This window comes from Cervus elaphus, chromosome 11, assembly GCF_910594005.1.
Source record: "Cervus elaphus chromosome 11, mCerEla1.1, whole genome shotgun sequence".
Taxonomy (NCBI): domain Eukaryota; kingdom Metazoa; phylum Chordata; class Mammalia; order Artiodactyla; family Cervidae; genus Cervus; species Cervus elaphus.
In genome coordinates, this window is record NC_057825.1 from 429,041 (window position 1) to 455,093 (window position 26,053).

A 26,053-nucleotide genomic window follows, 5' to 3' on the forward strand; every position below is an offset into this window, starting at 1 on the left:
GATAAGGGGGCTGCAGGCCCACCTGCTCGGAGGCGGCACAGGGCTGGGCCTGCCCGCTGGTCCCCAGGGCTGCGTGGGAACCACAAGCACCGCGTGACACTTGCAGGAAGCGTGGGTGTCTCGCAGAAACCAGCTGAAACATGATACCATGATAAAGCCTCATTTAAAGTACTTCTTTTTTTTTTTTTTATTGATTTCATTGAAAACAGAACAAGAAATGGTCTGAGCCAAAAGACTGCTCTTAGAACTGTCAAAAACATTTTAACAGAAAAAATAAACATGACTGCATCATGAATGTTTTAGAAGAGTTGCACAGAAAACCCACTGTTACTGCACTAATTACAGTGTTTAAAAAAGTATATGCCAAAAAAAAGTATATGACCTGGCAGGCCATCACACAAAAGGTGACGGCAATTTTATTCACACTACAAGACTAACATTTTAAAAAAAGTTTTTCCTGCATTTTATTCTAAAATCACTTTGTTCTCTTTATACAGTTGATAGTTTATTTTCACATGGTGAGTAGAAACCACACCAGAATCAGCACCGTTGTCTGTGTTTTTGTGTTTATTTCTTGTTTGTCCTAATGTCCAATAATGGTAGAAAATAAATCAGTTTATTCATCATCATAGCATGTGGCTTAGAAATCAATAGGAGGTGCGGTGCTCTGGGGCCATGGCCATCCTGCACCCCAAACCGCCCCCTCGGAAAGAAACACGTGAGAGGTCTGGTGTATAGGACTAGATATAGGATTTCTTTAAAAAGCAAACCCACGTTTTCTCCAAAGTCAGCAGTGGCTCGGCCCTGACCTCGCAGGGGTGGTGGGCACGGGGACTGTGCCGCCCGGAGCCAGCACCGGCCACGCGGGCCGTGGCAGGCCACACGGAGAGTCCGGGCCGACAGGACGCGGCCCCCAGCCCGGCGGTGAGCCGGGAGCGACGGCGCGCGGGGGGAGACGAGAAACGTGGAGCAGAAAGACCACCGTCGGAAACTCACGGCGAGGCCGGCGAGGAGCCCAGGCGTCCCCGCGCAGCCGGGCCCCGCCCCCCGCGGCCCCGGGCAGGCCAGACGGTCTCCTGCACGCCTCTCCGTCTTCCCCAAACCACAGCGAACGGCGTCCACTTGGGCGCCGGACGGCGCTCTCATAGCGGGTCGGCGGGCGAGGAGCTGGTGTCGGGCAGCCCGTCCTCCTGGGCACCAGCCTGCCGCTGGGCCAGCGCGGCCCCGGAGTGCCGGCACTTGGGGGAGCCGCAGCGGCAGCTGAACAGCTTGCCCTTGATGTCCCAGAAGCGCTGCCCATAGTCGAAGCTGCGGAGAGAGAGCCGGGGTCTGGGCCTGCGCCCCGCCCCCGGTGCCTCCTGCCCACCCGCCGCCCGCCCGGGCACCTACCCCAGCTGCTCCCCGGCCTCAATCAGGCGGGTGCTGAAGAAGGCGATCCGCGGGAAGCGCAGGTCCTGGTGGGACATGAACACACGCACGGGCACCAGGTTGGGCTCGCAGTGGTGGTTGATGAAGCGGCTGACGTTGCCGTAGAAACGCGCGTCGATGCAGTACAGCTCTCCGTCCTGGGGGAGACACGCACTGAGCATCCGGGGCAGGCGCGGGCGCCACCCCGCCCCACCCCCGTCCGGGGCTCCCACTGGGCGAAAAGGAGCGCAGATCCGGGATTCACGTGGACGGCGCTGTGGGCACCCAGAGAGGTGCCGGGGTCCATGAGGACCACAAGGCAGCACAGTCCCTCAGGGACCCGGTGATGGAGGGGGAAGGAGCGCCACCCGAGAAGCAGGGCAGAGGGACAGATGGACGGGCAGACGGAGAGAGGAATGGGGGACAGAGGGGGAGAGGGACGGGGGACAGGGGGAGAGAGGTAGGGGGAACAGGGGGAGAGAGAGGGACGGGGGACAGACGGTGAGAGAGGGACGGGGGACAGAGGGGGAGAGGGACGGGGGACAGAGAGAGAGAGAGGGACGGGGGACAGAGAGAGAGAGAGGGACGGGGGAACAGGGGGAGAGAGAGGGACGGGGGACAGAGGGGGAGAGGGACGGGGGACAGAGAGAGAGAGAGGGACGGGGGACAGAGAGAGAGAGAGGGACGGGGGACAGAGAGGGACGGGGGACAGAGAGAGAGAGGGACGGGGGACAGAGAGAGAGAGAGAGAGAGAGGGACGGGGGACAGAGAGAGAGAGGGACAGGGGACAGAGAGAGAGAGAGGGACGGGGGACAGAGGGGGAGAGAGGGACGGGGGACAGAGGGGGAGAGGGACGGGGGACAGGGGGAGAGAGGTAGGGGGAACAGGGGGAGAGAGAGGGACGGGGGACAGACGGTGAGAGAGGGACGGGGGACAGAGGGGGAGAGGGACGGGGGACAGAGAGAGAGAGAGGGACGGGGGACAGAGGGGGAGAGGGACGGGGGACAGAGAGGGACGGAGGACAGAGAGATAGAGAGGGACGGGGGACAGAGGGGGAGAGAGGGACGGGGGACAGAGGGGGAGAGGGACGGGGGACAGGGGGAGAGAGGTAGGGGGAACAGGGGGAGAGAGAGGGACGGGGGACAGGGGGAGAGAGAGGGACGGGGGACAGAGGGGGAGAGGGACGGGGGACAGAGGGAGAGAGAGGGACAGGGGACAGAGGGGGGGAGAGGGACGGGGACAGAGGGGGAGAGGGACGGGGGACAGGGGGAGAGAGGTAGGGGGAACAGGGGGAGAGAGAGGGACGGGGGACAGGGGGAGAGAGAGGGACGGGGGACAGAGGGGGAGAGGGACGGGGGACAGAGGGGGATAGGGACGGGGGACAGGGGGAGAGAGAGGGACGGGGGACAGAGGGTGAGAGAGGGACGGGGGACAGAGGGGGAGAGGGACGGGGGACAGAGGGGGAGAGGGACGGGGGACAGAGAGAGAGAGGGACGGGGGACAGAGGGGGAGAGGGACGGGGGACAGAGAGGGAGAGGGACGGGGGACAGAGGGGGAGAGAGGGACGGGGGACAGAGGGGGAGAGAGGGATGGGGGACAGAGGGGGAGAGAGGGACGGGGACAGAGGGGGAGAGGGACGGGGGACAGGGGGAGAGAGAGGGACGGGGGACAGAGAGAGAGAGAGACGGAGGACAGAGAGAGAGAGAGACGGAGGACAGAGGACAGAGGGAGAGAGAGGGACGGGGGACAGAGGGGGAGAGAGGGACGGGGGACAGAGGGGGAGAGAGGGACGGGGGACAGAGGGGGAGAGGGACGGGGGACAGAGGGGGAGAGAGGGACGGGGGACAGAGAGGGAGAGGGACGGGGGACAGAGGGTGAGAGAGGGACGGGGGACAGAGGGGGAGAGAGGGACGGGGGACAGAGAGGGACGGGGGACGGGGGACAGAGAGGGACGGGGGACAGAGGGGGAGAGGAACGGGGGACAGAGGGAGAGATGGACAGGGGACAGAGGCAGAGAGGGATGGGGACAGAGAGGGACGGGGGTCAGAGGGGGAGAGGGACAGAGGACAGAGGGAGAGAGGGACGGGGGGACATGGGGAGAGAGGGACGGGGGACATGGGGAGAGAGGAACAGGGGGACACAGGGAGAGAGGGATGGGGGTCAGAGGGGTAGAGGGACAGGGTCAGAGGGGTAGAGGGACGGGGGACAGAGGGAGAGGGACGGGGGGGACAGAGAGACGGACGGGGGGACAGAGAGACGGACGGGGGGACACAGAGATGGATGGAGGGACAGAGAGACAGATGGACAGGGAGACAAGAGATCGGGGAGTCAGAGGAGCAGAGGGTGGGGTCTGCCAGGTCACTGCTGAGGGGACTTAGCCAACAGCAGCCTTCAGGGCGGTGGTGACCCCGTGGGCACAGACAGTGGCCAGGACCCAGGCCTGACCTGACCCTGAGAAGAGGTCTGGCCTCACGGCTGAACCCTGAGAAAGCCGCGTTTCCCCTGGGAAAACCCAAAACACCAGAGCGACGCTGCGCCGGGAAGGGCCACATGGCCAGGGCCCCCTGGCCCGAGCCCCCCGGAGACGGGCAGGGCCCCCCAGCACCGCCGTGTCTGCGGGCTCTAACCTCCCACCCAGCGGGGCGGGAGGGGCCACAACTGGGCCGATTCTCCCCCTCCCCTGTGGCTTTACCCGCAGAGGCCAGAAACGGGAACCCTTGCAGGAAGGAAGCTTCCTGAGCTAAACGAGAGACTCAATGGGCCACAGAAGGGGTCCTTGTCCCAGGTGCGGGAAGAAGGGGTGCAGGGCTGGCCCCACAGCGGCGAGGGCCCCACGGACGCAGCATCCACACCAGGACCCGAGGCGGCCAGGCCCGCCCGAGTCTGCAGGACCTGGGCAGCCCCCAGGAACGCAGGACTCCTTGGGGACGAGCAGGGGTCCCTCTGCCCACCGGCCCCCAGTCCCAGCCCCGACACCCCCCCACACTCCCCACAGGGTGCATCCTGGGCGCTCGGCCGCCCATCCTGAGGCCAGACTGTGCGTCCGGTCCTGGAAATTCCCTCCACAAGAACCACCGCGACCCTCCGGCAACAAACATTGCTCGGGCCTTTAAAACATGTCCTTTTAGATGAGCATGTTGCTCTTTCAAAGCTTCTCTGATCAAAAACCACCCACACCTGGTCCTGCAGCACAAATGAGGGGAGACAGCCCATGCCCGCTTGAGTGTGGGCACCCAGGGAGTCCGGTGACACAGGCAGAGGACAAGTGGGTGGGTGCTTGGAAGGTTCCAGAACAGCAAGGAGACGGGCAGATCCGCAGCAGGAGGACAGGTGTTGTGACCCAGGAAACACCCGGATAGCAAGGCCAGAAAGTGCCCTGCTGCCTCGGACGATGGGGCAGGGTTACCGCCAGTGGGTGCAGGCACTCTGAACACCAGCGCTCGGGGACGCAGGCACCCAGCGGGTGTGGGCACTCTGAAAGTCAGTGCCGGGGGTCTCAGGCCTGAGCTGGAGTGGCAGGGGCCGTGGGTGCATCCGCCCTGTTACGTGCCCAGAATGAATGTGTCACGGGACAGAACACCCGAGGCCACGTGGGCTGGGTAGAGCAAGGAAGAGACCTCCCAGAGTGAGCGTGGAGGGCCTGCAGCCAGCCCCTCTGAGGGTCACTGCCAGGGGCCACTGGGGCACCCAGAACGGCCCTCCTCCTGTCTCCCGACAGCGACCCCTCACCCGCCTGTCAGGGGCTGTGAGAATCAGACCGGCAGCCTGGTCTGCAGAGGCGGAGGCGGAGACAGGCTGGCGACGTCCAAGCAGCAGCGGGCAGAGAACCTCGGGGGTCGAGCTCCCGGCGAGGCCGCCCGGGGCGGTCCTGGCTGTGCCACGTGCCGGGCAGCCGGGCTGGGCTCACTGCAGGGGAGGCTGAGCCGGACTCAGAGGGGGCAGCTGCAGCTCGGTCCCCGCAATGAGATCACGTGCTCCCAGAGGAGGGAGCCTACGCCCTGAGGGCCTTCAGGCAGGTTTGGGACCCAAACAAAAACCAGTTAGGAACAGGCGGCAACAGGTAAGCAGGACGAAGACCAACAGGGACCCCAGAAATAGACCACAGGGACCCCAGACACCAGACAGACCACAGGGACCCCAGAAATAGACCACAGGGACCCCAGAGACAGACCACAGGCAGGGGGGGCGGTGCCCGGTGGCCGCGCTGGGGCACGCGTGAGCCCCTGCAGGTGAATGCCGCAGCTAGGATGCACCGAGTAAGAGGTGTGAGATACAACCCAGGTGTGATGGCCCACAAAGTGGAATCACCCTCTGTATTACTCCAGCAAGTACGGGAGAGGCTGCAGGAGCAGAAAGATTTCAACAGATGCAGAAAAGCACTGAATATAACCTCTAGCCAACCATGTGACTCCTGGTGACCTTGCAGCAGAGCCCTGAGCACCCACAGCCCATGGGAGCCTGGGGTCTGGAAGCTTCCTTCATCCACAGCGGCAACGGTGGCCTGGCCGGGAGGGGACCGTCGGCTGGTGAGGGGACCATGTCCGCTCAGCAGGGCACTCGGAATACACAGCACACTGGGCGGGCATGGGAGCGAGCGCCTGGCTTCACCCCGACCCAGCTCGGAGGCTCAGGCTCCTGAGGACGACCAAGCACTTGAGGGCCCCTGCTGGCAGCACCTGTGAGCTCCAGCCAGTTCCTAGGTCAGCCTTGAGGAACCAGGGAGCAACTCAGGAGCCAGGGCAAGGCGGAGGGCAGCTGTGCCAGCTCAGAAACCCCTGGAAACCAGGGCCCGGAGCGGAGAAGCTGGAGTCCAGCGACCCCGCCAGACCCTGGGAGGGAGCCGGGACATGGAGGACTCCGTGGTCACACATGTGACCCTCAGTGCACACGGAGCCTCCACCCTTGCTCAGAGGACGGGCTCAGGCTGCAGAGCTGCGTCCCAGCCCCACACTCAGGAGGCTGGTGGGACAGACACGGCCTCTGGGCCTGGTGACCCCGCCGCAGGCACCTGAGCCCAGCAGAAGGGCCAGCAGCGGCCAGGGCCGCCGAGTCTCCCTACCCATGGGCACCGCCACACCACGGTCCCCCCGGCCCACGTCCTACCCCTCGGGCTGCGTTACCTTGTTGTCAAGATCAAAGAGGTAAGAGTCTTCTTCCCGCACGTCGGCTTCCGAGTCAGAGATGAGCTCCCCGACATACCTGTGGGTCAGGGCGGGGTGGTGAGAACGCGACACCTGGGAACCTGAAGGAGTCCCACGCAAGGACGATCTGCTGTGACTCAACAAGGACTGAACCTGGGCCCCAGGATACAACACAGAAACCCTCTGACCAGGGTCCAAAGTGGTCATCCCTGGGAATCACGAATGAAACCCTGACAGACCTTCTGAAGCGAGCTCCAAGCTGGGGAGGAAGTGCAGGCGTCAGAGCAGACGGGGCGGGGGCACCCACTGCACGAGCCACACAGCCGGCCTGGGCAGCCCCGCCTGGCGCATCTGGGCCACGAGGGCGGGGGGGCTTGCCTGGCCCCCCTCCCCCATGCTGCCCCCCCTCCCCCGCCACTCCGAGACCACAGGGGCAAGGCCCAGGAGATGCCCACCCACCCACCCTGTGACTGCAGGGGCAGGGCCCGGGAGAGCGGCACTCACTCGCAAACAAAGGTGCCCAGTGGGATGTCCTGCAGAGACCGGACGCCCCAGCCCATGTTCTGCGTCCGATAGAGCTGCAGCCTCGCCCTGGAAAACACAGCTACGTCCCAGCTCACTCCGCTCAGGAGTGACACGCGAGGTTCGGGAGTAGAGGGCAGAGAACACCGCCTTCATGTCTGGAGGCACTTCAGCACCAGGTGAGGGAGCAACAGAGACTCCGAGCAACCCCAGGCACCCGGCCACGCGCACTGCCCTTCACGCCCTCGGGAGGTGCGGGGAGCCTCGGCCCCGCCCACCCTCCCTGTGCTGCAGGGTCTGGCCCCAGCGCCCAGCATGGGACCAGGCTAGCCAAGCCTCAGCTGTGACAAGGACCAGACGGTGAGCAGCCTGCCAGCCCCGACTGGAACGCAGCTGGGCGCGGGTGATGTGCGAACGGCAAGGCTGAGCTGACCTCTGGGGGCAGGGGGGGGCCCCTTCCCGGCCCCGAGAGTCAGGGCATCTGCCTGCCATCTGTGTTCTGGGACCCTAGAGGGAGACAGGCGTGTCTGTCCTCTCCCCAAGGACTTCCAGCCACACACAAGGACACAGAAGTGTGGGCTGCTCACACGGTGCAGCGAAGTTACTTACTGTTAACAGACCCCAAAATCCTGAGGTCATTAACGCTCAGCTAAACTTACACAGAACATAAATCTGCCCTCATGACCTTAGACTTTCCAACTCTCGAGCATTCCACAGAAAAAAGCTCCATGACCACAGCCCCAGGGTCTGGCTCTGGGGGGTCAGCAGACTAAACACCCACATAGCTAAGCGACAAAAGATGTTACACGAGACGCCACCTCCATGACACAAAGGGCGGAGGGCAAGGGGACCCAAGTGTCCACACACGCTCGAACTCGTAAGCTTGGAGAAGGCGGCTCATGGGAAGCCCGGCTCTCGCCTTTGGGCTGTGTGACCTGAACCCACATCTGAGCAGGTAGGAAACACGGCTTCTGCTCTTTACAAAAACCCTAACACAGGCCAAGGCTCCCAGGAACACGCACGCACACGCATGCGCGCACACACACAGCTTCTGCTCTTTACATCAACCCTAACACAAGTCAAGGCTCCCAGGAACACGCACGCACATGCATGCGCGCACACACACACAGCTTCTGCTCTTTACAACAACCCTAACACAGGCCAAGGCTCCTAGGAACACGCACGCACACGCATGCGCGCACACACACAGCTTCTGCTCTTTACATCAACCCTAACACAAGTCAAGGCTCCCAGGAACACGCACGCACACGCATGCGCGCACACACACAGCTTCTGCTCTTTACATCAACCCTAACACAAGTCAAGGCTCCCAGGAACACGCACGCACACGCATGCGCGCACACACACACAGCTTCTGCTCTTTACAACAACCCTAACACAGGCCAAGGCTCCCAGGAACACGCACGCACACGCATGCGCGCACACACACACAGCTTCTGCTCTTTACATCAACCATAACACAGGCCGAAGCTCCAAGGAACATGCACGTGCACACAGACACACACACACAGCTTCTGCTCTTTACATCAACCATAACACAGACCGAGACTCCAAGGAACATGCACGCACGCACACACAAACACACAGCTTCTGCCCTTTTACATCAACTTGAAACATAGGCCAAGGCTCCAAGGAACATGCACGTGCACACAGACACACACACACAGCTTCTGCTCTTTACATCAACCATAACACAGGCCAAGGCTCCCAGGAACACGCATGCACATGCATGCACGCACACACACACAGCTTCTGCTCTTTACATCAACCCTAACACAGGCCAAGGCTCCAAGGAACACGCACGCATGCATACACACACGGCTTCTGCTCTTTACACCAACCCGTAACACAGGCCAAGGCTCCAAGGAACACACGCACACACTAAACACACGTTCTCCCGTCTGTGGACACACGTGAAACCCGTGAGCTGCCCGAGGGCCCAGGCCAGCCGCACCCTTGACCGCAGAGCTCTCACCTGAGGCCGTTCTGCACCACGCGGTTGCGGCAGGTCCTCCAGCAGGAGCAGGCGTGGTTGCACTCGAACAGCAGGGGTGGCTCTGCCATGTTGAACTCGGGCAGCAGCCGGCCGTCCTGGGGCGACACGAGAAGGGCTCGCCACCCACGGCAGGGCCCCCGCGGACGAACACGCCCCCAGAACGCTGGCTTCCACCCAGGAGGAGCGGCCAAGAGTCCACATGGCTGGTTCCTGGTCCCTGATTGGCTGGCCTGCCCACCTTCCCCGCATCCTCTCAGCCTCCTGAGGCCCCTGCAGCTTGCCCTGTGGCCTCCCGCCTGGACCGCCTGCCCGCACCTCCTGCCCCTCTGCAAACACCCACTCTGGAGGGACCCAGCACCCTGTTTCTGTCTGACACCCGGGACGCCGTGAACCGCTGGGCTACACCAGGCAGAGTCTGAGGCCCTGGCAGCTTCAGGGGCCGTTCTGAGGGGCACAGCTTGCGGGCCCCGCCCCCGTCAGCATGATACACGCTCAGGGAGGTGCCGGGAGCCCTGCCCACAACGCCTGAGCCTCTAGTTTGGGTGACCCTGATGCTCCGTCTTCCCTAATGACGACCCTGTGCCAGCAGCCTCCATGTAGGGCCTATGTGCCCTCCTCACCCCAGTACACCCCGCTCCTGCCCCCAATAATGACCTCTGAACCCCAAACCAAAGTCGGGGGGTTCCTGCCTCAGCAGCGCCCTCCCAGCCCCGCAGCTGCCTCCAGCCAGGCTAGTGACGCCGCCCTGGCCCCAGCCCCCGACCCAGGAACACAGGATCCGCCCTGCCCCCCGCCCTGGCCCCCAGTCGGCGCCCCCTGCACGCCCCCACTCACCCGCGTGCTCACCTTGTCGTACCAGCAGCGCATGCTGAGCTGGCCACACATGCAGTTGCTGGAGGAGCAGTCGTCGATGCACACGCAGTACTGCGGGGAGGGCCGTGTCAGACAGCGCCCCACCCCACAGCCCCACGCCATTCCCAGCTCTGGGGACGGTCCTCAGGACGCCGGGGCCTGCAGCCTCCCCCAAGGAGGAGGTGGAGAGGACACACGGGTCCCGCTCAGGGCTTGCGGGGGGGGGGGGGCTGGGGGCCTGGGCTCTTGGCCCCAGGAGCGCAGGAAAGCGGGCAGGCGCTGGGGGAGTGGCCAGAACCGAGCCAGTAGAGCTGAGGGCAGCCCGAGCCTGGGCCCGAGCCTCCCACCACCCAGCAACCGCTTGGACCAGGGCCCCCGCCGACCTGCAGGTGGGTGATGTTCCTGTCGATGTTCATGGGGGACGTCACGCAGTTCTGAGACACGTACTTGTAGTTGCTGGGGCACGGCTCACCATCCACACCGTTGACGCAGGGGATGGGGATCCGCTCATAGCCCCGAGCGATGTCCCTGCCACGGGGCGGGGGGGGGGGGGGGGGGGGGGGGCGCGCGTCAGCTCCAGGCGAGCCCAGCTCCCTCCCGCGCCTGCGCCGCCCTGACGCTGGCCGCTCCTCACCTGCTCACCGTCTTCTCCACCGGGGCGGGCCTGTCGGGCGCCGCGTCCCGCAGAGCCTGGCTCACCTGCAGGGCGCTCCACACCTGTGAGTTGAGGCTGGCGCACTGCAGGGGCGTCTCCCCCTCCTTGTTCTTCAGGGTGACGTCCGAGTCCCGGGACAGGAAGAGGCTGCACAGAGAGCCAGGCACGGGACGCTCAGCCCTTCAGTCCAAGACTCAACGACAAGATGCACGCAGCACGCCCACCCAGTGCAAACAGGACCCGCCGCCTGCTCCCAGACGCCACAGCCTGCAGACCGGCGCCTCCAGCCACCACGCAGACACAGCCTCCTCCCCACAAGCACTGTCCTTCGCGGGAAGAGCACAGAAACTAGGGATGGCATCCGACTTTTCTCAGCTTTTCCATTAAAGGCACCCTCGGGATGAAAGGACAGCGACGTCTCTTGGCCACAAGCTCAGCACCTGGCAGGCGATGGTGTGCCAGGGAGGATCAGTGTGCCAGAGCTCGGCGTCCCCAGGGACCCCATCCGAGAGGGCGCAGGCCCCATGGCAGGGGCACCCCTCGTCCCAGGCCCCCATGCAGGGAGGATGGGGCCGCACGGCCCTGAGCTTCAGCCTGGAGCGGAGCAAAGGCTCTGGCAAGCGGGGCTCCCAGCGACCCGTCTGCCCTCCGGACGGCGTCGCTCCCCTGGCCCCGAGCTGGGAGCCTCCAGGATGGCAGATTTTTACCGCAATCCTCCCAAGCTACGCTGACCGCTGACCGCAGGCCTGGCGGGAGAGGCGGCCTGTCCGCCACAATAAGTCCCCAGGGCCCTGGAGCCACTCACACGACACAGGCGTAGCGGTCCTCCCTGGCTGCAATGTGCAGGGGCGAGTCCCCGTGGATGTTCACCGCATGCAGGTCACACCTGGCGGCCAGCAGGATCTCAGCGATGTCCACGCAGCCCGAGAAGGCCGCCCAATGCAGGCAGATGTTCTCCTCCTGGGTGGGGGACACGGGGGTGAGCCCCACCCGACAGAGGCGTCCTGCTGTTTTGTCTCGTTTTCATTAAAATGCACATCATCACAGTGCCAAGTAGGTTAAAAACAGAACACAGCCTCCTGAATCAGGCTGCGCCGTACACGACACACCACCCGGGGCCGGTTTACCTGCTTCTTAAATTACATTCCTTCTGAGGCACAGTCATGACTGTAGGGTAGTGGTGCTTGTGTAAGATTTGAAAAAGGCAAATCTGATTAAAACTTTATTTCATAAAAATCTAAAAGCTTTAAATGAGGCAAAGAAAAATTTTGAAGTACCTGTGCCGTATGTAAAATACATGATTTACCACATATAGATTATACACGTGATATAATCTACCATGTTAAGTCTGTTAGAAGACTAGTTTTTAAAAAACAAACGTGAAAACGAAAGGTAAATAAAAAACAACATAAGATAAAAATGAGGAGCAAACCTAAAAGTCAAACGACAAAGTCTAAACGAGAACCATGGCACATCCAACCTGCTGCACGCGGCCCCATGCACAGAGAGCCCGCCCAGAGCGGCCCCTGGTCCCTGGCTCCCAGAGCAGGGCACCCCCAAGCTCCCAGCTCCGCCCCACCAGCCCCTGGCTCCGCCTCCCTTGCAGACACTCCCAGTGATGTTCCCGCTGCCCTTTCTGGCCACTGGCCTCGGGGCTGCGGCCTCTGCTCTCTGCTGTGTGGGCAGAGGGTGCATCATGTCCGGGACGCCGGGCCCTCCTCCGTTCAGCGCCCCATCCCCACACCTCATATGTCCCAGCTTGGCCACCTTGAGGAAGACAGCGTGGAGCAGGAGCTGAGGGGCCAGGGCCTGCCCCGCTTGCTGAGTCCACAGAGAAAGCGAAGCGGACTCCTCTCCCCGGCATCGCTCTCAGAAGCCCCCGCCCCAGGTTCCACCTGCCGCACACCTGTGGGCTCCTCAGTGAAACGGAGCCCCCCCAGGGGCCTCTTCCTGCTCCAGCATCAGAGCTCTCTGAGACCTTATCAGCAGAACTGAGCCTGTCCCAGCCCCCAGGCCTGGGTCAGGGGAGGTGCCCGTGCCACTACCTCAGGACAGGCCCATACGTCTGACAGGCGTCCAGCAAAGGAGGGGCAAGAGGGGCTATGATGGGTTTACCCCTACCCACACCTAGGTGGAAATGCAGGCAGGAACAGTTTTCAGGAGCTGGACATCAGGCAGTGAAGGGCTGCACCCCGAGGGGGGGAGTGAGCTGGCTGCTGCTCCCTGTCCCTCTCAGGTCCAGATCAGGCGGCCCTAGGACAAGGCGGCCAGGGGTGAGGGCCAGCGGTGAGCTGAGAGAGGCCTCTGGAGGGCTGCACATTCCAAGCCTGGGCCTCCAGGAGGACACCCCGGTGCCCAAGGCTCAGTGCCGGCCCCACAGGGTAGGGATGAACAGCCTCAGCTGAGACATGTTCGGACTACCCCACATGACTGGGCCATTTCCAAATAACACTGCTGCACTGGGAACAAGGTTGAAGACAGATTCCCAGCAAGGTGAGTTCACAGCATCTTGACTCCAGTGTCAGCTTACCAGACAAGCAAAGACTCGGAAAACCAGACCTACAACGAGCAGAAAGTCAACCACCCAAACCCGGAAATGACACACAGGGTGGACCAGCAAACTCGGGCATCAGAGAAGCCGAACAACTGTGTTCAGAAGAGACACACTTCAGAAAATACCAAGAAGGCCCTGCAGAACGTTCAGAGCTGAAGGCCACAGTGCCCGAGGTGGGAGCACACGGGACAGAATCAGCAGCGTAGCAGACACCATGGAGGAGGCCGGCGAGCTAGGACACAGCGCGCAGGACGGACGAAGCAGACGTCCAGAGTGAAAAATAACCTCAGCAAATGAAAAGGGCTTCAGTGAGCGGTGGAACAGCTTCTCGGTACACATGGAACCACAGCCTCCCCAAGGAGGGGGGGCAGAGGCGACTCTGGAAGAAGTGAGCAGGAAGCTTCCAGGTTGGCAAAGCCCCCCTAGAACGGACTCAGGGGGAACCCTGAGTGCACACTTGCACGCACACGTCACCAGGCACCTTGTAGTAAGAGCACCAAAGCCCAGCAACAAAGAGACAGCCTTAAAAGAACCCGGAAGTGAAGAGGCACGTGACACAGAGAGACCAAGCAAGGCTGCCAGCAAGACCTTCCCGCTGCAGACGTGCAGGCCAGGACTCAGGGACGCACTGAGACCAACTGTCACTCACACCTCTTCACCCAGAAGAACACCTTTCAAGAGCGAGGGAAAGGACTCTGCAGGCGTTAAGAAGCTGAGATTTCACCCCAGGCCACCCAGCATGGCGGGAAATGCGGACAGACCTCAGACATGCAGAAGGCAACGGCAGTGGACACACGGGCCTGAGGAGGAGGGGACTCCGGGAGCCAGACACCAGGCGTGTCGTCACAGCCTTTCCCAGAGGCCATCACTGTTTAAACAAACAGCCCCATATTATGTTGTTTATTTAGTAAAATACATGAGAGGAACGGCATGAAGCTGGGGAGGGAGAAATGGAAGTGGATACTGGGAGGTTCTCCTCACAGGCCCTGAAGTGACGTTCGTCAGGAGGGCCTGCCCCAGAACAAGGACAGGGCCCAGGCCCAGAAGACAAGCGTGGCCACCGGGCAGAGCCCATCGAGGAGGAAAGGCCGCTTCCTACGCACACTGCTGGCAACAGTGACAGGTCCACACACCAAGAAGAAAGAGCCCAACCCCACTTCCTACCATGCATCTGAACCTACAGACTACAACAGGAGACATGGAGTGTCTGGGTGGGGCAGGGATTTCACACGTGATAAAGAACCCTCCCACCAACGCAGGAGACCTAAGAGATGTAGGTTTCGTCCCTGGCAAGGGAAGATCCCCTGGAGAAGGAAATGGCAACCCACTCCAATATCTTTGCCTGGGAAATGCCATGGACAGAGGAGCCTGGTGGGCTATGGTCCATTGGGTCGCAGAGTCAACACAACTGAAGCAACTTAGCACACACACAGACAAAATAACTGATAAACTGAACTGAGAGTAACAGAACACACTCTATCTAGAATACACAGAAACTCTCCAAACTTGAGAATAAGATAAACAATCCAGTAAAAAAATGAAAAGACCTGAAAAGAAGAGAAAAGCCCAGCATGTCTGTGAGAGCAGGAGAGCGTGGAGCAGCCAGGCCCGCCCCCTGGGGACACTCCCCCTGCGGGGCCAGACCCGCCCACTGGGGACCGCTCCCCCTGCGGGGCCAGGCCCGCCCCCTGGGGAACGCTCCCCTTGAGGGGCTGGCCGCGCCGGAGACAGGCCGCAGCCCACACGGGGGACAAGCAGGCGGCGCCACGCAGCCACAGAGAGGGAGCCAGGCCAGCGCCCGGGCAGGACTGCAAGGAAAAAGGTTGAGAGGGCCGCTCGGCAACACAAGGCAGAAGCCTGGCTATGTGCGGTTTGGGGGCTGGTTATGTCTGGTTAAGAAGGACTAGTCATGTCTGTTAGAGGACTGGTTCTCAGGTATCTGGTTAGGTCTGGTTAAGAAAGACCAGTCATGTCTGTTAGGGGACTGGTTCTCAGGTATCTGGTGTGTCTGATTAAGAAGCACTGGTTATGTCCGCGTCAGGTGTGTTCCGTATTCCCAGTTAAGGGCGTATCTCAGGCCCGGGGGCCCCCAGCAGCAGTGCCCTTGGTGGGGTTACTGCTCCCAGGCTCTGTGGGGAGGGTCCTCTTGCAAAGCAGCCACCGCTCCCATCCTGTCTTCACATGGTCCACTTGCGGCTCTGAGCAGAGGGATGGCTGTGCCTTTCTGCCTTACTCCATCATCAATGCCATGGGCTTGTGGCCAGCTTCCTACTTACGGCTCTGGTAACTCTGCAAAGGTGGACACAGCTCACGAGCATAGCCCGTCTGTGTCCCGGGAACCCTGTCCCTCGCCTGGGAGGCAGCACATAGGTTCATGCCAGAGCAGGCCACCACCCGCTGGTGCTGGGACCCCCGAAGCATTCCCGAGATGAGACTCCCCTTCAGCTTCATCAGAAGTGCCTGGTGCTGCCTGCAAGCAAACTCCCCCACCAACACACAGCCGAAGGCTGTTCCCAGAGAGCCCGGCGCCTCAGCACCTCAGCCCCGGGGTGGTGTGCCTTGGGCCGCAGTCCCCACCACAGACACCAGAGTCAATGTCTCTAAACTTCTGGAAATGCAGCTCCACCCGAGGCAGGTCTCAGGGCCTGTGCCCCTCGGTTCACACCCAACTACTGGCCGACACAGGAGATCGCACTGGGTCAGCACACACTGACAACTGGACAGGAAGAGGTCAGGGCAGGCGCTAGGATGCGGCCTCCACGACCAATGTGCCATCAGCCACCCTACGTCCCCCTGTCCTCCAGGCCCTCCTGCCAGGGGAGACTCACGTTGTCCCGGATGTTGATGTCAGACCCCTTGGAAAGCAACAGCTTCACGAGGTCCACATGCTTGTACTCAGTGGCCCAGATCATGGGCGTCCAGCCGCCATCATCCTAATTTCAAAGACAAAGAAAAACCTATCACAGCCCCTGGATGTGCGAGGAGAGACACAGTCATCACTCAGGACCTGAGAAGTGGCCCCAGGGAGGGGGTAGGAGTGGGGGCCCCGTCCTGCTAAAGGAAACCAAGGTTCGGGGCACTGCCCAGGGACCCTGGTGAGTGCAGGCAGGCTGCCCGGCAACCAACACACCTGTGCCCGGACAGCATCACCTACGAAAGGGGCCGGGGCAGAGCAGGCCCGGGGCAGAGAGCAGGGCCGGGGCAGAGCAGCACAGAGGAGGGCCGGGGGCAGAGAGCAGGGCCGGGGCAGAGAGTAGGGCCGGGGGCAGAGCAGGCCCGGGGCAGAGAGCAGGGCCAGGGGCAGAGCAGGGCCAGGGCAGAGAGCAGGGCCGGGGGCAGAGTGTGCCTCGCTGGTAGGAGGCAGCGGCCAGCACACATCTGCCCACTCGGTGGTCCCAGGACAGACCACGCACAAGGCATGAACTACAGATGCCAGATCGGAGGATGAGGAGTCCGTGAAGGAGGGCAAGGAGCAGAAGCCCACCCAGCTGACCACAGTCCTGCCCAGCCGGCTGCCTCTCTACCCTGCCCCCACCCCACTCGGCGGTCCCGGGGGTTTATTTAAACCAGGAGCAGCTCAGAGCCAACAAGGACCACATGGCCAATTCCTCCACTGGCGGCCAGAGGCTCAGTCCCTGCCAACACAACTTGCTGCCTGCTCTAGTCACCGCATCTTCCCGTGGACACACTCGGCCTCCACGGCTGAAGTTAGACGGTGCCCACAGACCTGCTGCGGGACTGGGTACACGGCAGGGCAGCAGAGCCCAGTCCGCCCGGGCGGGAGATGAGCCTGAGCCAAGGGAGGGGCCCACAGGGGCACAAACCTCACTGCAGGGAGCGGCGCCGCGGTCCGTCCGGGAGAGCCCACAGCAGAGCCAGCACACGGGGCGCGCTGTGACGGAGGTGGTCACCCCAGAACCGCAGTCATGTGTGGGGTCCCAGGGGGTGGGAAGGGGTCCCTGAGAGTTGGAAGGACCCTTCCTTGCACCCTCATCTTCTCCCCCAGCCCCTCACAGGTCAGGAGACATACACGGGACCTACTCTGTGCTGGGCACTGCAGGACACCCCAGAGTCCTGACAGCAGCTGGACAGACAGGCAGACGCAAAGCAAGCACACGGGAAGAGACGGAACATCCGACAACAGTCAGCGCTGGGAGGGAAGGCGAGGAGCCCAGGGCAGCTCGGCCCATGGAGGCTGGGGCCCGACTCGAGCGGCAGTGCCTGAAGACGGGCCTCTAGGAGGCCAGTGAGCCAGCGAGCAGGCCAGGAGGCAGACAGGCTGGGGAGAAGAGGCCAGGTCTCCAGGCCCTGCAGAGGTGGCCCTGAGGACAGGCAGGGCCAGGACCACCGCGAGGACTCGTCTCAGGTCAGGCGGAGCCCGTGAAGCAGCATCAAGAGCGGATGGAGCATTTACCTGACAGTTGACGTCCATCTGTCCATTTGAGAGCAGGTACTGAACCACGTCGTAGTGGCCTTTCTTGGCAGCCAGGTGCAAACAGGTCGAGCCCTCTGCGTCCTGTAACACGAGAGCCGCTGAGGTCCCACAGCCAACAGGCCCCAGGAGCCCTAGGGCGCTGAGCTCGCCCCGCCTGACGCTCCATGGTGACCAAGCCCCAGGGCCCATCGGCAGGCGTCTGCTGGCTGGCCTTTGTCTCCACCTCCCAAGAACCTAAATCTATCTCAGCCACGGAACACCCAGCACCAGAGCCGCCGCCCAACCCCCACTCCACCCTCCGAATAGAAGCCAGACGGGGCGGGGGGAGCGCCGGCCTGATCAAGGCTTGCAGGTGGGTGCCCCCCCAAGGCTTTGGCTACACAAGTGCACATCCAGAAACAAAGACTCCGCGTGCTGAGCTGTAACGTGTAGACAGACACCCTTCTGCAGTCCACTCAGTCCCACGCCCTGAGGGCTCCGTTGGGCACATGCCGCACCTGCTCACTCACACTCGCTGATGCTGGGCAGCCCAGCCTGTGTCGCTGGCCAAGGAGAACTGGGCTGCCGGGACCTCCTCTTGTGCAAGACGCACCAAATGCTGCGACGTGCCCCCGGTGCCCCGTGACCCTGACCCGGAGACCCCCGCCCCAGAGCAGTGACATGCGCTCCTCCCCGGGGGGCTCAGCTGTGGGCTTCACAGGACCCACGGCCAGGGATGGAGGCTGCCCGACCGCCCTCCACCTGCAGGAGGCCCCCCGCACTGTGCGGCCCCTCCCGTGCTCCATGTATCTTCTGTTCAACAGAAACACGAAAATCTCTTTTTTTTTTGGATATGGACCATTTTTTAAAGTCCTTATTGAATTCACTGCAACACTGCTTCTGTTACCGTCTCTTGGCTCTGAGGTATGTGGGATCTCAGCTCCCTGACCAGAGTCTGGACCTGCACCCCTGCACTGGGAGGTTGAATCTTAACCACCGCCCCAGGGAAGGCCTGGAAATTCTGAATTCTAACGCTCTCAACAGTGTCAATCTCTTCTGTACCTTTTTGTGTCCTGCTGAGGAAACCGTTCCCTCTTCACCTCCAAACGCTCTATGCCCTCGCCTGCTGCACTTGACTCTTCTGTTCACCACGTGCCTGACGCGCCTTCACCCTGCTCGCTCCTGCCTGGTGCGTGTGTGAGTGTTGTCTGTGTTAGCATGCCGTGTTAGCGTGTTCTATCCATGTGTTAGCATGTGCTCTCCACATTCAGTGCCATGTTAACATGTAATCTCCATGTGTCCCCGGGTGTTCTGTGTGTGCATGTGTGCTCTCCATGTGTTCAAGTGCGATTGCTATGTGTTCATGGGTTCTGTGTTAGCGTGCGCTCTCCGTGTTCACTGTGCTGTTAGCACACGCTCTCCCTATATTCACATGCGCTCTGTGTCAGCATGTGCTCTCCATGTGTTCACGTGTGCTCTCCATGCTAGTGTGTGCCCTACATGGTCACTGTGCTGTGTTGGGGTGTGATCTCCATGTGTTCATGGGTTCTGTGTTAGCGTGTGCTCTCCATGTTCACTGCGCTGTTAGCACACGCTCTGCACATGTTCACATGTGCTCTGTGTCAGTGTTCTGTGTGCTCACTGTGCTGTGTTAGCACGTGCTCTCCGTGTGTTCGCATGTGCTCTCCACATGTTCTCACGTGCTCTCTGTGGAAGCAGGGCTGGCTCTCGTCTGTTCACCGGCTCAAACGTCTCCTCAGGCTGCAGGGCTTCATCCTCTGATGCTGGACAGAACTACGATGTGGTGAGGGTCAGATGACCATCTTGCTGTGGTCCCACCTGTTTTTACTCTTTTCCTGCTTTCCAGTCACAAAGTACTAAGATTCCATTTTACTTTCTCTACTACCTTTAAAAAGTATTTCCTTAAAGCTATGCTTCTTTTAAGTTACTCCTCACTCTTCTGCAAGATCACAACTTTCAACTGTCCACAGCTCAGAGCAGCACTGCCTGCTCCCAGAACTGACCCTGAGGGCCATGCTCACGCCGCTCCGCCATCCCCTAGCTCTCACGGTCGTGTCGATGTCCCGTCTGTGTAAACTCCATCTCACAATACTCTTCTTCCTTTAAACAGCCTTCACCTTTTAATAAACTTACAGAAAATAAGTTTTTCTAATTCACCATTTCTGGTATTTTCATTATTTCCAAGGATGAGATTTTCCTCCTGGCTTTACTGTAAATCTGCTATTAAGTTCTGTCAGTTTTTATGCACCTGAAAACGTTTTATTTCACAATTGTTTCTGAAGGGCACTTGTATTGGCTGTAGCATTCTGGGCGGACATGTTTTTGGACTTTTTTCCCCTTTCAGCACAATGAGAAGATCACTCCGTGGTCTCCTGGCCCCTGTGGTTTCATATGCGATGCGGGCAAGCACATGCAGTGTGCATTTACACGTGCTGCACCAGGCTGCTCTTCTGGGGCCGCATTAAGGTTTTCCATAGTTTAACATGATGCATTTTGGCGTAGCAGCCTGTGCATTTGTCCAGCTTGGGGTTTGCTGAGATTCTTGAACCTGGAGGTTATTTTTCATCAAATTTGGAAAATTTATGACCACTTTTCCTTCAATACATTTTCTTCCACTGGGTCTCCCTCCTTTCTGGGACTCTAACCATGCAGACAGCTCACTGTTATCCTACAGTCTGCTTCTCAGACAGACTGTCTTCTGTGTCTGGTCTTGGGTTTCAAGGGCCCCTCTTTCTATGGCACCCAAAGCGCAGCTAGGCTCACTGGTGAACTGTCCACTCCAGACCTGTACCAACCAGTTGTCCTGCTGGTACAGCTACTCCTACAAAGCCCTCAGCCCTGACCTCCTGCCTCTGCAGTAGTGCTTTGCTTGGGCACTGGCTCCAGTGATGGGGCCAGGAAATTGTCCCCTGGCCAAGCACTAGGCAGAACTCACCCACCCATCCTAATGGAGGACTAACACTTACCTGCAGGCATTTATAGAGCAGCTAAAGGTTGCCAGATCTCAAAACCCCCCAAAGCAAAGGACTAGATACTGCCTTGAAAAAACATCCATGACTCATGTAACTTTGTTCAGCTGTGAAGTTGTGTCCGGCTCTTTGCGACCCCATGAAGTACAGCAAGCCAGGCTTCCCTGTCCTCCATTATCTCCCGCTGCTGCTGCTGCTGCTAAGTCGCTTCAATTGAAGCAACTGTCCGACTCTGCGCGACCCACCAGGCTCCTCCGTCCATGGGACTCTCCAGGAGAGAGTACTGGAGTGGGTTGCCATTGCCTTCTCCACTATCTCCTGGAGTTTGCTCAAACTGATCTCCATTGGTTCAGTGATGCCATCCAACCATCTCATCCTGTGTTGCCCCCTTCTCCTCTTGCCCCCAATCTTTTCTAGCATCAGAGTCTTTTCCAATGAGTCAGCTCTTCTCATCAGGTGGCCAAAGTATTGGGGCTTCAGCTTCAACATCAGTCCTTCCAATAAATATTCAGGGTTGATTTCCTTTAGGATTGACTGGTCTGATCTCCTGGCTGTCGGGACTCCCAAGAGTCTTCTCCAGCACCACAGTTTGAAAGCATCAATTCTTCAGCACTCAGCCTTCTTTATGGTTCAACTCTCACATCCGTACATGACTACTGGAAAAACCATAGCTTTGACTATTCAGACCTTTGTTGGCAAAGTGATGTCTCTGCTTTTTAATATGTTCTCCAGGTTTGTCATAGCTTTCCTTCCAAGGAGCAAGTGTCGTTTGATCTCATGACTGCAGTCACCCTCCACAGTGATTTTGGAGTCCAAGAAAATAAAACCTGCCACTGCTTCCACTTTTTTTTTTGTTTGCTTCCACTTTTTATCCATCTATTTGCCATGAAGTGATGCAACCAGATTCCATGATCTTAGTTTTTTGAATGCTGAGTTTCAAGCCACATTTTTCACTCTCCTCTTTCAACTTCATCAAGAGGCTCTTTAGTTCCTCTTCACTTTCAGCCCTTACAGTGGTATCATCTGCATGTCTGAAGTTATTGATATTTTTCCCAGTAATCTTGATTCCAGCTTGTGATTCATCCAGCCCAGCATTTCACATGATGTACTCTGCATATGTAAATAACTACATACAAAAAACTGTTTACTTTGACAGAAGCAAATTAAAATAATAAAAAAACTCATTTTTGCATATCAAACTGTGAGTCTTTAAATTTTTAACTGCAATGGTTGGTGTTGGTGAGAGTGCAGGGAAATGAGTGCTCACATACTTCCAGGTGCATTTAAGAAAGACGGATCAAAGGCCTTAAAAATCAGTATATATCTTGGCCCCAAAACTCCTTGACCAGAAAATCTGTCTTAAACATGTGAAAAGACTTAGCTATGTAATGTCTGTTGAAGCATTGTGTATAATAAAAATTGATCATCCACATATTAAACTAGTGAATCTGGCAAAAATGATACAAATTATATCATGAAATATAACACAGCCATTTGAAATAATGTTTAGAATAACATTTAATGACATAGAAAAACAGAATTTGATGGGAAAAAGGAGTGGATAAATTAGTATGAACTGTATGATGATTTTTTCAGCGGAAAACATGTGTATTAATGTGAAAGGCTCTAAGATTCAACACTTTTATTGTTACTGTGTGTATCTAACCTAAAACTTGCCATTCAAACCATTTTTGAGCCACTCCATGGCCTCGTTAACTGCTCTACAAGCCATGCAACCATCACCACTCTGACCTCAGGACCTCCCACCAGCCCAGGCAGGAGCTCAGGCAGCACCACTCAGCCTGTCCCTGCCCTCACCCCGAGGGGCCTCATCTCTAAATCTGCCCGGTCAGCTTTCTCACATAAGTGGAATCACACACTATTCATCCTATGTCAGCTTCCTCGCCTGAGCGGAATCACACACCGTTCGTCCCGTGTCAGCTTCCTTCTCTCAGTGTACCATTCTCAAGTTCACCTGTGTTGTAGCCTGTGTTGGAATCTCCTTCCTTTTTGAAGACTGAACAACGCTCCACCTCAGGGATGGACCACATCTGGCTTATCCACCATACATCAATGGACCCTGGGGGGCTTCCACCTTTTGGTAACTGTAAACAACGTAGAGAATCAGGTGTGTACACACCTGTCTGTCCTTGCTTCCTGTCTCCTTGGGTACACACCCTGGACTGGAATCACTGGATCATACAGTTAAAGCTAAGTGTTTAATTTTTTTGAGGAACCACCAGACTGTTTTCTACAGTTTTCACATCATTTCACATTTCCACCAGCAATGTATGAGAATTCCAACCTGTCCACATCTTTGCTGGCACTTGTTTTCTGATATTTAGACAACAGTTGTCCTATGGGGTCTCACTGTGGCTTTGAATGCATTTCCCTAAAGACTAATGATGTTGAGCATCTTTTCATGTGCCAACTGGCATTCAAATATAAGTATCTTCCCTGATGTCTGCTCAAACTCTGCCCACTTCTGAGCTGGGATCCAGTTTGTTGTCGAGTAGCAGGACATGTCTGTGTGATTTGGAGAGTGAGGCCCAGCAGATACAGAATTGATGAATATTTCCCTCTCCTGGGGGGTGGTTTCTTCACTCTCCTTTGATGGACCAAAGTTTTAATTTTGATAAAGTTTAAGTTACCTATTTTCTTCTTATGGTGTCACGTCCAAGAAATCACTGCCAAATCCAGTATCACATAGATTTCTCTGTTTTCTGTCAAGTGTTTTACAATTTTAGCTCTTGAATGTAGGTCTTTGATCCCCTTGGGTTAACTTGTGAATACACAGTAAGAAAGCGGCCCAGACTCACTCTCCTGTGGGTGGAAGTCCAGTTTTCCCAGCACTTGTGGTGGAAAGACACTCTCTCCTGCCACTGGATGGTCTGGCCCGTAAGAGAAATCACCCGATGCTGTCTGCAGGGTGCACTTCAGGCTCTCTCTGCACCACCCCACACGTCCGTCTCTGCAAGCTCTCCATCCGCTGCTCCACGTGTCCATCTCGAGGCAGGTACCACACTCTTTGGATTACTGCAGCTCTGTCCTAAGTTTTGAAGTCAGGAAGTGTGAGGCCTCCAGGGTTGCTCTTTGGCAAGACTGTTTTGACTGTCCAGGGTTTCTCTGTAGACAACAGTGCTGGGATTCTGACAGGGACTGCACTGATCTGCAGGTGGTTCTGGGCAGAAAGGCTTTCTAACAATACAGGCAGCACTCAGTGCCCGCAGATGTAGAATCACAATGAGGAGGGTTGACTGTCACAGTCTCATCAAGGGACTGGGGCACTGGTGGGCTGGAATCTGTGGGGGTCCTGGAATCGATCCCCTGCAGATAACAAGGGATGAAAGTACTGCCTGCTTCTAGTCCAAACCACAGGATAATTTCCATTTATCTGTGCCTTTTCAAATTTCTCTCAGCATTGTTTTAGTGTACAAATCTTTTACCTCCTTGGTTAAGCTTATTCCAAAGTATTTTATTCTTCTTGATGCTACTGTAAATGGAACTGTGTTCTTAATTTGCTTTTTGGATCATTCACAAGTGTAGAAATACAACTGATACTTCTGTACTGACTTGATATATTAAACTTTCTCAAATGTACTTATCAGTACTGACAAGTCTCCGTGTGGACTCTTCATGACTTTCTATCTGTGTGAACTCTTCATGACTTTCTACATACAAGAGCATGTCGTCTATGCACAGATATTATTTTTCTTCCCCTTTCCAATATGGATGCCTCTTTTTCTCTTTCTCCAGTTGTTGTTGCTCAGTTGCCAAATCACGTCTGACTCTTTACGACCACATGGATGGCAGCACACCAGATCCTGTCCCTCACCATCTCCCAGAGTTTGTCCAAGTTCATGTCCATTGAATCAGTGATATCATCCAACCGTCTCATTCTCTGTTGTCCCCTTCTCATCCTGCCTTCAATCTTTGCCAGCATCAGGGTCTTTTCCAATGAGTTGGTTCTTTGCATCAGTTGGCCAAAGTATTAGAGTTTCAGCATCAGTCCTTCCAATGAATATTCAACGCTGATTTCCTTTAGGATTGACTGGTTTGATCTCCTTGCTGTCCAAGGACTCTCAAGAGTCTTCTCCAGCACCACAATTCAAAAGCATCAATTCTCTGGCGCTCAGCCTTCTTTATGGTTCAACTCTCACATCCATACGTGAGTACTGGGAAGACCGTTAGACTTAACTACATGGGCCTTTGTTGGCAAAGTGATGTCTTTGCCTTTTAATACACTGTCTAGGTTTGTTATAGCTTTCCTTCCAAGAAGCAATCATCTTCTAATTTCAAGGCTGCAGTCACCAACCACAGTGGTTTTGGAGCCCAAGAAAAGGAGATCTGTCACTGCTTCCACCTTTTCTCCTTCTATTTGCCATGCAAGGATGGGACCACACGACATGATCTTAGTTTTTTAATATTGAGTTTTAAGCCAGCTTTTTCACTCTCCTCTTTCACCCTCTTCAAAGGCTGTTTAGTTCCTTTTCACTTTCTGCCCTTATGGTGCCATCATCTGCATAACTTGAGGTTGTTGATATTTGTCCCAGCAATCTTAATTCCAGCTTGTGCTTCGTCCAGCCTGGCACGTCACATGATGACAACTTTCCTGAGAGAGGGTTCCGTACAGCAGACGCAGAGGGGAGGTGCCCGCCATGAAGGGCAGAGCAGGACCCTCTGCACACAAACACTCACTGGTGCTGGTCTGCGACAGGCTCCGTGCGGCCAGCACTCTCAGTACCTACCATGAGCAAACTGCCGCTGCACAAGCTGCGCTGCCTACTTCCAGACACCTGTGGGTGGCCGGCGGCCGCCAATCCCTGAGGGCGTCCCAGGGAAGCGGCCCTACTCCTCCTCATGAGCAGCCCTACGGGGAGTGGGGTGCATGTGGCGGGTACCTTGGGGTCCACGAGGGCCCCGGCCTTGATGAGGTACTTCACCGCGTCCAAATGGTTGTTCTCTGCCGCCTCCATCAGCGGGGTCCTCTGGTCCTCGGAGCAGGTGTCGATGTTGGCGCCCGCCTGTGAGAAGAGGGACAGACACTCAGCCTGCAGCCACACCAGGGAGGAGACACCCCCCAGGCTCCGACAGTGGAGACACAGGGAGCACAGAGGCTACGTTCAGTCTGTCTGCCGACTGAGCCTGAGGCTCCAAAGTGACAGTTCTATTTTCTGTCAGGAAGAGCTTTCACTTCTAAGTTAACTTGGTAAAGATAGCAACATCACTGACAATCCCTTAGAAATAAGAAAGTGAGATCCCAGCGCAGACAAAGAAGAGGTGAGGAGAGGGTCTCTGTAAGGCGGGGCCAGGAGGTAAGGGGACCAGCTTGCAGTGACCTGGAGCTCTTTCTGGGCTGTTCTAATGCTCACTGAAATAAACTGAACAAAAATTCATCTCCAGCATGTATTTTCTAATAGTGAGTGTACTTAAAAACTAATGAGCGAGCAGGAGTCCTCGGGTAAATTCTGTCTAAAATGCAGACGCCCAAGGTGAGTTGT

At 57.8% G+C, this 26,053-nt stretch overlaps 1 protein-coding gene across 6 annotated transcripts in view; it reads right to left on the reverse strand.

Moving 5' to 3' along the window:
- Positions 1–549: 549 nt before the first annotated feature.
- EHMT1 (euchromatic histone lysine methyltransferase 1) overlaps positions 550–26,053 on the reverse strand; it is a 109,904-nt gene continuing 84,400 nt past the window's right edge. For all 6 annotated transcript variants that reach the window (XM_043916178.1, XM_043916181.1, XM_043916180.1 and 3 more), the window contains 12 exons: positions 25,454–25,576; positions 17,563–17,664; positions 15,977–16,081; positions 11,400–11,554; positions 10,574–10,741; positions 10,323–10,467; positions 9,934–10,011; positions 9,067–9,182; positions 7,053–7,139; positions 6,528–6,606; positions 1,390–1,565; positions 550–1,308 (listed from right to left, as the gene is read on the reverse strand). In XM_043916178.1, the coding sequence (XP_043772113.1) occupies positions 1,143–1,308; positions 1,390–1,565; positions 6,528–6,606; positions 7,053–7,139; positions 9,067–9,182; positions 9,934–10,011; positions 10,323–10,467; positions 10,574–10,741; positions 11,400–11,554; positions 15,977–16,081; positions 17,563–17,664; positions 25,454–25,576 (1,500 nt within the window). In that variant the 3' untranslated portion in view covers positions 550–1,142. The remainder of the gene's footprint in view (positions 1,309–1,389; positions 1,566–6,527; positions 6,607–7,052; positions 7,140–9,066; positions 9,183–9,933; positions 10,012–10,322; positions 10,468–10,573; positions 10,742–11,399; positions 11,555–15,976; positions 16,082–17,562; positions 17,665–25,453; positions 25,577–26,053) is intronic.